The sequence below is a fragment of the Planococcus citri genome, chromosome 2, assembly GCF_950023065.1.
Source record: "Planococcus citri chromosome 2, ihPlaCitr1.1, whole genome shotgun sequence".
NCBI classification, from domain to species: Eukaryota; Metazoa; Arthropoda; class Insecta; order Hemiptera; family Pseudococcidae; genus Planococcus; species Planococcus citri.
The window spans coordinates 72,260,014-72,276,602 of record NC_088678.1 but is presented as its reverse complement, the minus strand read 5'-3'; the positions used below and the strand labels follow the sequence as shown (position 1 = coordinate 72,276,602).

At 34.1% G+C, this 16,589-nt stretch overlaps 1 protein-coding gene and 1 pseudogene across 2 annotated transcripts; one reads left to right on the top strand and one right to left on the bottom strand.

Annotated features, from left to right (window-relative positions):
- Positions 1-129: 129 nt before the first annotated feature.
- Positions 130-7,933, top strand: LOC135837581 (fatty acid synthase-like). Of its 2 annotated transcripts, XM_065352905.1 has the most exons (5): positions 130-273; positions 2,868-2,991; positions 3,213-3,389; positions 3,473-3,652; positions 6,656-7,933. In XM_065352905.1, the coding sequence occupies exons 2-4, from the start codon at positions 2,935-2,937 to the stop codon at positions 3,635-3,637; spliced, it is 399 nt and encodes a 132-aa protein (XP_065208977.1). In that variant the 5' UTR covers positions 130-273; positions 2,868-2,934; the 3' UTR covers positions 3,638-3,652; positions 6,656-7,933. The 2 variants fall into 2 exon arrangements, with proteins under 2 accessions (XP_065208977.1, XP_065208978.1); XM_065352906.1 differs by lacking the exon at positions 6,656-7,933 and having other exon boundaries at positions 3,473-3,985.
- Positions 7,934-12,745: 4,812 nt separating this feature from the next.
- The window catches only part of LOC135837580 (fatty acid synthase-like), a 33,534-nt pseudogene continuing 29,690 nt past the window's right edge, over positions 12,746-16,589 (bottom strand).

Here is a 16,589-nt window from a genome sequence, read left to right as displayed (position 1 = left end):
CCTTTCAAATATCGAACATGAGAATTACGATTAGATAAGGTATTTGCTAAGAAGTGGAAAATTTTTTAAAGTTATGGCATAGGTGTACTTAGGTAGGTATACATTATACAACCTGAGGAATACGTCACATTATTCAAGTTGGTGTAACGTTACAATGCAAAGTATAGACCGGTACCTATCTACAAGTTTTTCGTATGCTTCGTAATTCTTTTCACAAAAGTTATCAATGTTGATTTTTAATATTGGAACATACTTAATCCTTTAAGAGCTCGAGTAAGTTGAATCAAATGCTTGAAAATGAATTAAAGTGGAATAGTGTGTAGATAAATATGCATCTTTAGGATAGGACATGCCTATTCGTTTTCTGATTGAAATGGGTTTCATGCCCAATACACAAAATTTTTGGAGGAATAATCGAAACCAGCTTAAATTATCATTCTAACTGAAAACCACCACTCCACAGACCCATAGCTAAATTTTTTATCGAGGGGGATTCGCACCCACCTCCAAAATGGGTTTTGCCCGTGTTCTCCCTGGGGTTTGATTTTATCGAAAAAATAGTTATACTTTCTAAATTTGAAACAGTCAATTTCACTGCTTAGCAGTCACGACATTTTGCCTTTTTAAAGCAGTAGTTTTTTTTTACTGCAAAACAGTGAAAAATTACTGAATTGGTCAGTCAAAATGATTTTTTACTGACCAACTCAGTAATTTTTCACTGTTTTGCAGTAAAAAAAAACTACTGCTCTAAAAAGGCAAAATGCCCGTGTAAAAAAAACCAGATGTATACCACGTAGTTAACTAGGATGTATTACTATGTTAAATACTATGTAGTATACAAGTCATCAATTGAAACACGTAAACCACTGGTATACCATGCAAATTACAACTGGTTTGGAAATGCAAGTCTAGCCCTTTATATTGTTTTAAAAGGCTTGAAATGCACATTGCGTGTACAGAATAGCAAGAGTTAATGTTGAAATGCTACCTAAAAAATTTTTTTAAATAAAAAAATTTGTGACCTGGGTGGGGATCGAACCTGGGACCTCCACACCTCCGCTTATTTCCACTCTGCACTGACAACTAGGCTACTGTGTGCGGTGATAGGAATGGTGTTATATGGGTTTATATGTTTGGTAAATTTGGACTTAGTCAAATTTTGGAGATGTGATGATTTTATTTTTATTTATTTTCTTTCATTTTTTGCAAAAATATTTTATAGGGTGATATTTTACAGATGATACCAGATTGCACACTTTGTTTTACTGACTTTTTTATGAGGATATATGTGATGAAGTGCACATTTTTTCACTAAAAATGGGTATAGTTTGTAGTTTATATAGGGTAGGAATACAATTACATGAATCTAGTATATCCTACTTGAAGTTTTGAAAAAATATCATCTGAAAATCAGAAAAACACGTGAAAAACCTTGATAAAAAATTTGTTCATGAAAAATATTTGATATTATATCTTACCAGTCCCCAAGAAATATTTATTTTTCTGAATGGATGACATTATTTTGTAATTATAATGTTTTTTGAAGATTTCTACAAAGTAATGTTACGTTTCTGAGTGCTTTTTCTAATTTTTTCCCCAATAAAATACCATATAAATTATCTAGAACTGAATTTTAGAACGCATGTGCTTAAAAAACTTCAAACTTGATGAAAAAAGTTAAAAAAAATTGTGAATAACCTATAAAGTTTGGACATGAATAACTTTATCCTTCAGCGAATCAAACAATGCTTTGCTTAGTATAAGCAATGGTAAAATTTACCTCCTTACATTTACCAGTGGTATTACAACATGCGTTTCACTTTTTAGATAGTAAAACATTATCAAAATATAGTAAACATGTGGTAAATTTTACATCTTTCATTTACCATTGGTTTACCATGTAGTTAAATTTACTAAATGGTAAACCAGTAGTAAACTTTTGCATTTACATTTTCAGGAAATTATATACCAGTAGTAAATTTTAATTTTTACATTTACTAGTGGTATACCACAATTTGATGGTATATCAAGAGTAAATCAGTGATATACCACCTACTTTGTGGTAAACGTGTAGTAAATATCTCGTTTTTTCTACACGGGTGTCGTGACTGCTAAGCAGTGAAATTGACTGTTTCAAATTTAGAGAGTATTATAGGTACTGTTAAGTTCTACAATCTACACTAAATTGTCTACAACTTTTGTCTCAAGATTTTTTTCATAGGACTAAAGAGGGAGGAGGTAAGAGAGTCCAAGGGAGGCTCCAGAATGATTGGAATTTAGGTTTTGCGAATTTCGATAGTTGTAAATGAGTTGTGCTGGCCGACTATTTCTACTCCGCTGAGGGATTAATTTATCGCATTGCTGCTAATTTCCGAAGGTGATGATAATAATGGTATCTTGGGATTAGTCAACTGTTTAACAAACGAACCAAATAGCACTTATTTGAGGTAAACTCACATCAATCACAGAAGACTAGAATAATGCAACTTGAAGCTCAATTGGTTTCACTCATTTCATTTCTGCTCCCTCATTGTAATAGATCATTATTCATTCAAGGCAAAAAGGCTCCTAAATATTCCTCAAAGTTCGAGCCTTATTCTACTCAATTGAACAAGGAGCTGGTTCACAATGTGTACAAAAATGGGGTATTCGGAACTGGCATCTTCCTTTGAAGAAATTAACGGATAATTCTTTGAAAAAAGTTGAACATGCTTATATTAATACTTTGACTAGGGGTGATCTTACTAGTCTGTGCTGGATCGAAGGGTGTTTAAAATATTACCAGTAAATTACATGTTTGAACTATAAGGTACATCATTTTCCATTTCTGTAAACTGTGGTATACAACTGTCCATTTTTGTTTTCAGACCAGAAAACCATCAGAACAATGAATTATGTACAGTGTACTATGCTCCATTAAATTTCCGTGATGTAATGATAGCTTCTGGAAAATTTCACCCGGATGCCTTGTTTGGAGATCTAGGCAGACAGGTATATACCTACAAAACTATAAAGCAAAGGTCCCCATCACAATGCATATAATTTTTATCACCCTCCACTCATCATAACAACCTATGTCATACATATTCATTGAGGAGAAAAATTGAAATATTTGGCTTTTGTTAAGTGATTGTGATGTCAGAATTTGGGAACCATATGGCTATATCTGATTATATGTAATACACCTAATTCCATTTTCCATTTGTATATAGGATTGTGTTTTGGGTATTGAGTTTTCTGGACGTGACAGCAGTGGAAGACGTGTAATGGGCATGTTGGGTGGAAGCGGTATGGCCACCACAGTGATACCTCATCCTTATTTCCTGTGGGAGGTGTCAGACCAATGGACACTTGAACAAGCTTCCACTATTCCCATAGCATATGGGACTGTAAGTGCTACATGATGTAGGTTGTAACTGTGATGTAATAATGGAACCAATTTCTCAATTTTCTGCATTTTTTTGAATTTTAGGCTTATTATGCTCTTATTGTACGTGGTCAAATGAGAGCAGGTGAATCACTGTTAGTTCATGCAGGAAGTGGTAGTGTAGGCCAAGCGGCCATTTCAATTGCTTTACACATGAAATGCACTGTATACACAACAGTTGGAAGTCAGAAAAAACAAGATTCTATTTAAAAAATCTTCCCTCAGGTGGGTTTGTGGGCTAGTGTAATATGCTAGTAGATAACTACATAGTCAAGGGTCACTGTTAACGCCAGGGCAGGGTCAAGTCGGGCGTGCGGTATGCAACCATTTTCACCATGGTGTAGAGAGACGTAGTTGCAGGTCCTTCACGTTGTGGGAAGACGTAGTTTGTACTGAAATTTCCAAAGTACAAGAAGGAAATGTGTGATGTACAATTCCATGAAATAATTTGGTTGAATTCAGAATGCAATGGCAAAGTTAGTATAATGAGTATCCGGATATAAAATTTGAAGAATGTCTATCTAAAATGAATTTTGAGAATAAATTATCTAGACTTGTTATTGATGATATGATGTGTGAATCAAGCAACTCATGTAGCGTAGTCCATTTTATTACAAAAGGTTGTCATCATAGAAATGTCAGTGTACTTTTTATAACCCAAAATCTTTTCCATCAAGATAAAGGTCAAGGAGACATCTCATTAAATGCTCATAAATTGTATATGTATTTCAAGAATTCTAGAGATAAGGCCAAAATCTAGCATTTAGCTCATCAATTAAGGTTAAGGGTCAGACACGTTGTCTACGTGTAAACAACGTTACTGTAGACAATGATAGTTTACATGTAAACATTGTAGACAATGTAAACTACATACCTATGTGACCCGCTCTGACAAAATCGACCATTTCGACAAAATTTCAAAAAGTGGAGGTGCGTTCATGATTGTCTGTAACTAACCGTAATAAAAGTTACGGTCTGTTACGGAAAAGTAAAATACAAGAATTCTTATGGCGTAGTTCACGTTGTCCGTAACCGTAACTTTTTGTTTTACAGAAAAGAACAAAGAAAATTACAGAAAAGTAAAAAATTTTTTACTTTTCTGTAACAGGCCGTAAGAGTTACGGACAATCATAAACGCACCTTAAGTTTTCTTCAAAAATCTGATCTTTCAACCGTTAAAATTCATTTTAAACGTCAATATTTTGGACACTTTTTTTTGTCGAAATAGTCGATTTTGTCAGAGCGGGTCACATATGTAAACTACAAAGTAAAACTGTTTTCACTTTTTCAGTGTTTTCTGTTTTAGAATAAAGCCTTTTTTACATGGATTTTGGCAGAAAATTTCAAAAATTTGTGGTTAAAATCCAAAAAGTGTTCAAAAACGAGATTCCAAAAACATCCAAAAACTACATTTTTGAGAATACGCGTAAAAAAAAACGTGGCAAAAAAGCAATAAGGTACTTTTCATTTTTGACAATTTTTGGCAGATATAATTCTTAAAAAAAAGTGAAAATCTTTAGCAATATTGTCTAGCTGAGAAGCAAGAATTTGACAATTTTAGCAATAAGCACAGCATTTTCCTAATTTTTCTCGAAAAACGAGATTTTTATTGCATTTTTTGGGTAAAAAAATGAAACTTTTGAACAATTTGTGGAAAAAAGTAAAGCTTTTTAAAGTTTTTGCAAAAAATGAAAATTTTCAGGAATTTAGCTGAAAAAACAAGAAATTTCATCAATTTTTGAAAAAAAAAGCGAGTAACTTATTTTTGACCACTTTTGGGCAGGAAAAAACTTGAAAAAAGCAAAACTGACAATTTTAGCAGAAGTAGATATCATTTTCATATCATTGTTGAAAATACAAGATTTTTCTTCTTCAATTTTTCAGTTAAAAAGTGAGGGTAATTTTTTCCAAAAAAAAACACGACAGTTTTTAGCAAGAAGGGAGATTATTTGGGAATACACAACTTTGAAGTTGACATACATACATTACTCATTATTGTCTATAGACAGTCCACTCTACATGAAGTTTACTTAGATTAGATTACGCGACAAAGTAGACTATGTAGACAAAGATAGTCTATGCGTAGAGAACCAACCCTGGTAAGGGTACTGACTATCAACCCCCTAGTTTATTTTTTTAAATAAATCACCATGTAATTATGCAAAAAATCTCTGCAATGGCTTAAACGATAGCTTGATATGTCTACTTCAACATGCTAAAGCCCCAAGACCCAACATTTTCATTTACCATTTTTTTTTTTACATTTTCCGGAGAAGTTTAAAAATTCAACAAAAAAAAGTGACCCAAATATCAATCCCCTAAAAAAACAATGTTAAAAATGAGTAAAAAAAACACCAAAATCAAAGTCTAAAGGCGTTATAACAAGTATTTATTACTTAATACCTGAATACAAGTATTTAGACTGTTTTTTACAAATTATGAAAATTGGTCACTTACAAAAAAAAAAAGTGATCCTAATATCAACCCTCTCAGAAAATGTGTTAAAATTCAAAAATGAGTAAAAAACACCAAAATCAAAGCTGAAGACGTTAAAATACATAAATATCTATTACTTGACATATCAACATAAAAGTACCTTAGAACATTTTACTGGAAACTTCTGCCCATTTCTTACAATTTTGGTTCATCTTTTGGTATATGTCTGTAGCAAAAAACAAAGTCTTAAAATTGCCAAAACAATGGGGGGGGGGGGGGGGTCAAATTTAGGGCACTTCATAAAAGTAACTTTGACCAAAAATTTGTAAACTCACCATTGAACTTATCCAAAAAGTAATTGGCACTAATTTATTTGTTCAAGTGTCAGCTTTAAATAAAAATTAACACAAAATTTATCCGCCAAAAGCTATTTTCACACACTTCAAACAGAATTTAAAAGTTGATGTTGACTTTCTGATTTTTGTTTTTTGCTTGTCATTTCTTACCATTTGGCTTTACAGCGATGATTTTGGTCTCATTCGCTTTTTCTGTAAAAAAGGAATAATAAAAACGTTTTTCCGCGATTGTTTTGGAATTAGGTATCAGATGAGTTAGAGAGGGGGGGGGTCGGGTTTAGGAGGTACCCTTATCCTTATGTCCAGAAAACATTAAATTTATACAAGAAGCTTATAATGATGCAACCTTGTTACCTGATGTGTACTTACTTTTAGATTTAAAACAAATCAACTCGGTTCCATTTCTAATTTTTTTCAACTTGTTCTTGTTATGTAGGACTTTGTCGCCTGGTTCAGATGACGATTTTTCACTGATGAATGTGGATTTGATGGGCGATTTGCAAGATGTTGTAATTCGTAATTTCGCGATCCACATAAACCGAGATCCACCAACAGCCTAAACCTGATTTCGGGGTGGATCTCGCAACATGTGATCCCAGGCCCTCAAAACGTAAAGCGAACCCGTATGAAAAAAAACTAGTCATCACCACTGGTAAACAGTACCAGTGGTATTTTCGACACCACTACCACTACCACTACACTAATAACCAGTGGTAGTGGTAGTTGTAGTTGCTGCATAATTTATTTTGAATTAAAAATCAATTCTAAAACATATTTACGGCAGTACAGTCATTGTTTTTTATTGTAGACCCTCCTAAGTCAAAGAATTCATCCCCAAAAAATTTTGAAAACCAAAAAAAATTTCCACCCTGGGTGGGATTCGAACTTGCGACCTCTCGCTTCATAGTCTTCTGCCGAACCTACTAGGCCACTGAGGAAGTTGAATAGTAAGGTGTTTTAAGGATTTATATGCACTTTTCAGCACTCTGGACTTTGAAAAATTTAGAGTATGATGATTTTACAAAATGAAAACTATGGATATATAACCAAGTTTTTGGAATGTTCATACTTCTAGATAAAAATTTAATTGATATCGCATCATCTTTACCTAAAAAACGAAGGCGCTTCCTTATTTTTGATTTTTTGAAATTCACCCAAATTGAAATAATTCATAGTTTTTAAAGAAAAAAGTGAATGATTGCTTTTGAGGTGCTGAGTATTGAAATTGTGTCCAAGAATAAAAGGTTTTAACTATCCAAAAATGGGAAACACCTTCCATATTCCAAATTTAAAGTTATTTAAATTAAATATGGGTAACCAGGTATTGCAAAAACGCCAAAATGAGTGATTGAATTATTATTTCTATGCAAAATAAACACAGTTTCCATTTTCCATAGAAATAGTCACGCATACTTCATCCTGTTAATAATTATTTGATTTTTTAATTTTGACCTGTAAAATTTTTAGTTGTGATTAGTGGTTACCATTAGTATGACCAGTCATCACTACTGATCAGCATTCTTCTGATGAGTAGTAACCAGTGGTAACTACTAATCACAGCTCATCCTGTTAGTGGTGAATAGTCATCACTACTGGTTTCTTGTAGTTACCACTAATCACCACTGAATGATGAGTAGTTACTACTAGTTACTAGTGGTATTTAGTAGTGATGACTAGTTTTTTTTTCATATGGGAAGTCACTCCCCAGTCCAACTCTCACTATCGCAACAAGTACGATACCCCACTTTTCTAATGAAAAGTCGGTAAAGAATTGTACTTGGTATTTTGAAAAATAAATCGTTTCAAGACCAGAACTTTTGCATACGAACATGTTAGGTAGGTATGTTTTTTGTACACTGTTTTTGATTGTTTTTGAGTGATTTTAGATTTAAATCTAATTCTGTTTTTTTGGTCAACAAAGAACGCCTGATAGGTAGGAACAAGAACAAGAACAATAACCCAACTTGAAAACAAACACATGTTCATCCAACACTGGTCCAAACTATCCTCACTCTCTTATAAGTACATACATATATGTGCTAAAATAATAAAGAAGTGTTATTTTTGGTTGAGGTGGTCATACAAACCCCAAAAATGCAAAAATGTCAGTCAATTTTTTTTTTTAGTGTGCGTAGCACACTATTACTTTCGTTCCGAAAGTTGAAAAATTCTTTGGCTCGAATGTTCTCTTAGAGGAATGGGCCGATTTTTTTGAATTTTTCATAGGTAGGTGAGGCTTAACTTGAGGGAGGGAATGTCGTAATTATAATTGCAATTACTCAATTAGCTTCTTGAGTAATTGCAATTAATTACGAAAATTTGTACCAAAAAAAGAATAAAAAAGGGAAAAGGGCCATATCAAAAGCGAAGCCGACAAAAGGAAAGCCGACGTCAGTTAAATTTCGAAATTTATGTAACACCACAGGGGTTCGGAAAAGATTTTATCAAAAGCGAAGCCGACACCCTTTGTGTTCACTTATCTGCCGGTGGAGCTAAACTTTGAACAATGAGAAAGGTATCAAAAGCGGCGCCGACAGTTGGTTAAATATCCAAATTTATGTAACACCGCATGGGGTTGTAAGAACATTTCCCATTGTTTAATTTCCGAAAAATCACCCCACCCCTGCTGTGTTACATAAATATAGAAATCGCAATGGGCGGTAAAAACCTTTCCCTTTGTGTTCGTTTTAGAATGTAACACCGCGGGGGTCCTAAATTTTCTTATCTACAGTGTTAACTTTCCCATTGTTCAGTTTCAACCCGATTTCAAATTTGGTTATTTAAACACCTGCAGGTGTTTCATTTGCACAAGTTCAGTACCTAGACAATGAAAGCAGGTGGTTACCCTTTTTGAATCAAATACCACCAGTCATTCGTGATTATGTGGTGCTCCCAAGAGGTTCTCTCAGTGCTTTTGGAGTCGCATTATGCTTTCGAGATATATCACCTTGTGCACTGGAGCTTTCAGAATAGCATAGTGTATTCGGAATTACGTTGTGCTTTTTTTTCAAAAACGTGTAAGGCTTTTTTTCAAAATCGTGTAGTGCATTCGCGGTGTGCATTTTTTTTAAAAATCGCGTTGCACTTTTTTTCAAATTTACATTGTGCTTTTTTTCAAATTCGTATTGTGCTTTTTTTAAAATAATGTTTTTATTTTTGAATTTTCGTTGTGCTCTTTTTTGGAAATTGCGTTTTCATTTTTGAAATTGCATTGTGCTTTTTTTTCAAAATCCTGTAGTGCTTTTTTTCAAAATCGTGTAGAATTCGCGTTGTGATTTTTTTTTCAAAATCGTGTTGTGCTTTTTTTCAAAATCGCGTTGTGCTTTTTTTTTGAAATCCCATTGGGCTTTTTTTTAAAACTCGCGTTGTGCTTTTTTTCGAAGTTCCAGTTGTGCTTTTTTTTCAAAATCCCGCTGTGCTTTTTTTGAAATCGCGTTGTTTTTTTCAAAGTTTGTGTTGTGCTTTTTTTTTGAAATCCTGTTGTGCTTTTTTTTAAAAACTTGTGTTGTGCTTTTTTTGAAGTTCCAGGTGTGCTTTTTTTTCAAAATCGCGCTGTGCTTTTTTTTTCAAAATCTGTGCTTTTTTTTCATAATCGTGTTGTGCTTTTTTTCAAAATCGCGTTGTGCTTTTTTTTCAAAATCTCGTTCAGATTTTTTTTCAAAAACGCGTTGTGCTTTTTTTTGAAATCCCATTGGGCTTTTTTTTAAAACTCGCGTTGTGCTTTTTTTCGAAGTTCCAGTTGTGCTTTTTTTTTTCAAAATCCCGCTGTGCTTTTTTTCCAAAATTCATGTTGTGTTTTTTTTTCAAAATCGTGTTGTGCTTTTTTTTCAAAATCGCGCTGTGCTTTTTTTGAAATCGCGTTGTTTTTTTTCGAAGTTTGTGTTGTGCTGTTTTTTTGAAATCCTGTTGTGCTTTTTTTTAAAAACTTGCGTTGTGCTTTTTTTGAAGTTTCAGATGGTTTTTTTTTTTCAAAATCGCGCTGTGCTTTTTTTTCAAAATCTGTGCTTTTTTTCATAATCGTGTTGTGCTTTTTTTCAAAATCGCGTTGTGCTTTTTTTTTCAAAATCTCGTTCAGTTTTTTTTTCAAAAACACGTTGTGCTTTTTTTGAAATCACATTGTTTTTTTTTCAAAGTTTGCGTTGTGTTTTTTTTTTGAAATTCTGTTGTGCTTTTTTTGAAGTTCCAGGTGTGCTTTTCTTTCAAAACCCTGCTGTGCTTTTTTTTCAAAATCGCGTTGTGCTTATTTTTAAAACTTGCGTTGTGCTTTTTTTCAAAGTTCCAGTTGTGCTTTTTTCCAAAATTTGTGTTGTGCTTTTTTTTCCAAAGTTTGTGTTGTGCTTTTTTCTCTAAAACTCGCGTTGTGCTTTTTTTCAACGTTCCGGTTGTGCTTTTTTTTTTCAAAATCTCAGTGCTTTTTTTCAGAATTGCGTTGTGCTTTTTTCGAAATCGCGTTGTTTTTTTTTCAAAGTTCGCGTTGTGCTTTTTTTTGAAATCTCGTGCTTTTTTTCAAAATTGTGCAGTGCTTTTTTTCCCAAATTGCTTTGTGCTTTTTTTCCAAAATTGCATTGTGCTTTTTTTTCAAAATCGTGTTGTGCTTTCTTTTTCATAATCACGTTGTGCTTTTTTTTTAAATCATGACTGTGTTCTGCTTTCAAAATCCCAATCACTTTTTTTCAAAATCAAGTTGTGCTTTTTTTTCAAAATCGCGCTGTGCTTTTTTTCCAAAATTCGTGTTGTACTTTTTTTTCAAAGTTTGTGTTGTGCTTTTTTTTCTAAAACTCACGTTCTGCTTTTTTTTCTAAAACTTGAGTTGTGTTTTTTTTTCGAAATTCCAGTTGTGTTTTTTTTTCAAAATCTCAGTGCTTTTTTTTTCAAAAATCGCGTTGTGTTTTTTTTTTTTGAAAATCGCGTTGTCCTTTTTTCTTGAAATCCCGTTGTGCTTTTTTTCTAAAAAATCGCGGTGTCCTTTTTTTTCAAAATCGCGCTGTGCTTTTTTTCCAAAATTCGCGTTGTGCTTTTTTTTCAAAGTTTGCGTTGTGATTTTTTTTCTAAAACTCGCGTTGTGCTTTTTTTCAAAATCACGTTGTGCTTTTTTCTGAAATCGCGTTGTGCTTTTTTTACCAAAATTGCGTTGGGCTTTTTTCAAAATCTCTGTGCTTTTTTTTCAAAATCACGTTGTGCTTTTTTCCGAAATCGAGTTGTGCTTCTTTTACCAAAATTGCGTTGTGCTTTTTTTCTCGAAATTGCGTTTTGCTTTTTTTTTTCCGAAATCGCATTGTGCTTTTTTTCAAAATCTCGTGTTTTTTTTTCGGAAATTGCGTTATGCCTTTTTTCAAAATCGCGTTGTTCTTTTTTTTAAAATCATGATTGCGTTCCGCTTTCAAAGTTCCAATCGCTTTTTTTCATAGTTGCGTTGTGCATTTTTTTGAAAATCGCGATGTGCTTTTTTTTCAAAATTGTATTGCGATTTTTTTTGAAATCTCCTTCTATTTTTGAAATTTGCGTTGTGCTTTTTTTCAAAATTGTGAGGTGCTTTTTTTCAAAATCGCAATTGGGTTGTGCTTTACGAACTAAAGAGGCTACGCACACTGTTACAGCTGCGCTTGGCGCAGCTGTCTAGTTTAGATGTAACCTTATTACTCCCAAGGTGCGATATGTACCTACTATACCTACTTTTGAAAGAATAAATCTTTTTCACAAAAATTTTGATAGCCATATTTTAATTGAGTTATGTTTGTAAATAGAACAATAGAAAATGTTTTTACAACCCCTGCGGTGTTACATTTATACAAGTTTAGTACCTATACAACAAAAGCAGGCTGCTATACCCTTGAAGAATCAAATCCCACCAGTCATTTGTGATTTGGCTGTGCTCCAGAGAGGTTCTTTCACGCGTTCAGTATTATTGTGCTTTGCATTCGATGTTGCATAGTGCTTTCGAGCTTTCGTTTTCGCATACTTAGTGCTTTCAATATCGCGTTGTGCTATCAAGCTTTTGTTTTTGCTTAATAGTGCTTTTGTAATCGCGTTATCCTTTCAAGCTTTTGAGCTTTTGGTATTGCATTGTGCTTTTTCTTGTTGTGCTTTTTTTGCAGTGCTGTTTTTGCGTTCTGCTTTTTTTTGCGCATTGCTTTTTTTCGCGTTGTCCCTTTTTTTGATTTTTTTTTGAGTTGTGCCTTTTTTTGTTCGCCTTGTACTTTTTTGCGTTGTGATCTTTCACGTAGTGCTTTTTTTTCTGTGGTGCTTTTTTCATGTTGTGCTTTCTTGTGTTGTGCCTTTTTTGGTGTTTTTTTTCGCGTTGTGCTTCTTTTTCAAGTTGTGTTTTCTTGCGTTGTGCTTTTTTTCGCGAAATGCTGTTTTCACGTTCTGTTTTTTTTGTGTAATGCTTTTTTTCGCATATTATAGTGCTTTATTTTTCATAGTGGTTTTTTCGCATACAGTGCTTCATTTTTGCATAGTTGTTTTTTTCAAGTTGTGCTTTTTTTTGCAATTATTGTGCTTTTTTCAAAATAAGCTACTCACACTGTTACAGTTGTGCTTAGTTTTTTATTTTGACTGTTATAAGTATTTTACAACCACATCTGCATTATCCAATTACCTATTTCAAAATTCCATCAAAAAAAGATGTAACCAAATCGCGGATTTTTTCCAAAGATGCATCTTGTAAGATTTTGTGATGATTGCCTTCTACTTTATAAATTTTTACTGGCTTCTGTACAATCTGCAATAAAATTCCCGGAATTATTTTAGATAAGTATTGAATTATAAGTAAGATAGGATAACGTTCACATTCGCAATGTAGGTAAGTTAAAGTTACACCACCCCACCAGTCATTGCAGAGATACCTATGTCAATAAACCAATCATATTTGGCCATTCCTATAAGTTGCGTAACTTTCAAAGTTGCATATACCTCTACCTATATCACAAGTTGGTCGCGAAGTTGTGGGGTTACCTAACTTACGTCACAAAAATGGGCAAGTAAACCAACCTAAAGCTGAGTCGCAACACTTTATGCGGATAGAAAATATTTTACAGCTACCTTATTCAATCCGTAGTCCGTGTCCATCTGTATCCAATTCTCTGTAGACGTGATCAACATGGTGTCGGCCTTCAGTTTATATTTGGGCATATATTTATCCCCGATTACCGTTAGATCGTATAGCAATTTGACACCAGTTGATAATTCATTCTCAGTACGAGGTGTTTCATTTTTTAATAGTTCTAAACACTTTGCGTGCATTTTTTCCATAGAATTTAGTGCTATCATTTCTTTCTCCAACTGAAAATTGAATAAAAATAAAAAACATTAGGAACGACGATGCTACCAGACACATTTTTTTTTTTTTTTTTTTTGGAAAGACAAGAAATAATGTGAGTAGTGGACGGGTCACTTTGGAACAGTCCGAGCATGGCGTGAATTTTCCCACGGGTGGCTCGTGGGAAGTTGCATTCTCGGGCCCGGTCCCAAAGTGCCCGTGTTGGTGGTGTTCCCACGGCCGGCTGGTGGGAAATTCGTGAGGGCCGGTGAGGGTGGGCGATTGTGCTACTAGGGACTTCAAAAAAGGTACCCTTGTGTATTTTTACTTACTTTAGCATAATCAAATCCGATGAACATTAAGAGGAATCGCAAGTAAATACCGACAGCGGTTATGTAATGGTCAATGTCAACGTTATGTCTCTTTTTGTAATATCCAATCTGATTGGAAACGTAGGCTGGGGAACCATCCAAGCAAACTAAATTCACTACTTCGCCACATTCTTCTAGTTGAAAAGTTAATTCGCAGCCTAACGCCGCACCGTATGAATATCCAACCAAGTTATATGGTCCCTTGCTTTGCACTTTCTTTATATTCTATAAAATGAAGAAGAAACAATGTAGGCTATATTCCTGTGTAGAGATGAATGTCACTACTTGTTGGGATGTCGCAAATGTAGTGATAAGTATATAATATTATTGTAACCAAATTCCAACCTCAATATAAAATTTGGCTAAAGCTGGAATGGAGTGAAGCGGTGCTTCTTTCCCACACTCAATTCCATAAATATTATATGGTAAAATTTCAGCCAATGGTTTCAACTCGGTGATCAAGCCGTAGATGGGATGTACAAAAAATAAAGTAGGTACTCGCGAACGAGCAGTATCTACTTGCGAAGGTAGTCTCATTATGACCTTTTCAGGTATTAAAGGTACATCATCTGCAAGTTTAAACTTAAAAAAAAAATAAATTAATGAATTGTACGCGTTCTCGGAATTTTATAAAAACATAAAGTCACCGCGCCATGCTCTTTCCAAACATCAATTTTCAATGTGTATGCAAGAGCACACCCATATAAACCTATTAAATTCGGCATATTCATTTAGGTACCTGAATGTCCAACATCTCATCACTGACTGTGGTCGTGGATGATGGGGCGATGGCTGAAACATTGTCACCCCTACTATCTTCTATATCCAACAATTTTCTCACAGTCAGTTTTCTGATTTCTCCCATGCTCATTGGTATATTAAATTGCCTTTCTAAGGTTTGTTTAATTTCCTCTCCCATCAAAGAATCCAGACCCATTTCAGTTAACGTTGCAGTTGAATTAGCTTGTTTAATATCTTTGATACCTGCGAATACAAGGCAATTGTTACTCCAAGTGTTTTTCTTAGCTCTGCACAGGTGTTACCTATTTTAAAAATGATTCAGTTCACACTTATGTATTACACAATTTTTTTTCATTTTTTTTTTTTTTTTTTTTCAGGGAGAACTAGCATGCGAAATTAGAGCTAGTCTTCAACATAAATGCAATGTTACTCATACATGTCTGGTTTACCTTATGCAATTGATCAGCAGCACACAGTCCTACATTAGCCATCTGAGGTTGACACGTTTAGCTTACCTAAAATGTTTGCGACAGCATCCAAAACACTGACAGAGCTAGCTGCGCCAATACCTTTAGTTTTTTCAGCCAAAACAAACACTGACAAAATGGGCTCTGCCCGTTGCAGGAAGTAATCCATGGTGTCCATACAAGACCTCATCTTTTGGAGGAGGCAACCCGCAATCTCAGCGTTGTTACTGCCTGTCATTTTGAAAGACATACCTACATCTGCGATAGGTCCCCACTGAATGGCACACTAAATGGGACCAATGATACATAATAATAATATACAGAGTTACATCCGTCAATGTTTATCAAACATACGGGATGGGCTGTTTGTGAAATCGTCTGCCGAATATTCAAATGATAGAACTTGAGGAGACGAACAAAAAACGTTATTATGACTGGTTGCCTATCTTGTGAATTGAAGGAACCACTTGCTTCACAAAACTCAGAATTTACTAATTTTGAAAAAAAAAATAATTCGGCCTAGTCTTTCACTGTTTGTTGTAAAGACAGGAATGTTTTAATGTTGTGTTCCATCGGTTTAATTTTGGTTATAAACATTGTGTTCCATCAGTTTAATTTTGGTTATCTGCACTTGCGAATCCGCGTATAATATGTTAATTGTTTCACAAAGTATTTGAAGACATTGTACTATTGATCGTGTTAACTCTTAAAGACCCAAGCAAATCCTGAGATGAGATTGGGTCAATCTTGGAACTGAAAGATATAGTTTCACTAGATGTTATGAATGAGTGAAACCATAATTCCAAAGAACACCTCACCCCTTTTGGGGATGGGCAAACAGCAAACATTGATAAAAGTTGTGATAAAATACAGGGACCCATGCTCCATTTTTGGATGAACAATATATTGATGGATGAGCTTTCACAAAATGAAATCAAGAAAGGTGTGTGCAGGGTGGACCAGAGCGTTTTTTTTTTACAAATCTGATAACCTTGTTTCGAAAACAAAAAAAAAACAAAAAAACACAGCATGAATACACAGAGTAAATAATACGGAAATATTCTCAAATTGGCCTGAAATGACAGTAAGAAAAATTGAAAGGAACACAAATGCTCTTAATGGGGCATATGTTCAGAAAATGTACAACCCACCCGTCAAATCTGTTTATCACACCATGGATATTCTTTCTCGATATTTGTCACCAAATAGTTAACTACATCCCGCAAAGGTTAGCAGTTGGATTGCTTGTCTGCAGAAATATCGAAATAGGTTTATCTGCCACTGTGAAAAGCTTTACATAGTCAAATTGTAGCACTCTCTGGCATTTCATAATGTTCAAGCATTCATGAAGAGGTAAATATCATGAGGTCAATATCATGATTGGAAACAACGACTTGTACTCGTGCAATTTTCATGATGTAGAACTACCTACACTATCTATGATCGAGGAGGGATAGTGACCTCTTCATGAATACTTGAACATTATGAAATGCCAGAGAGTGCTGCAATTTGACTATGTAAAGGTTTTCACAG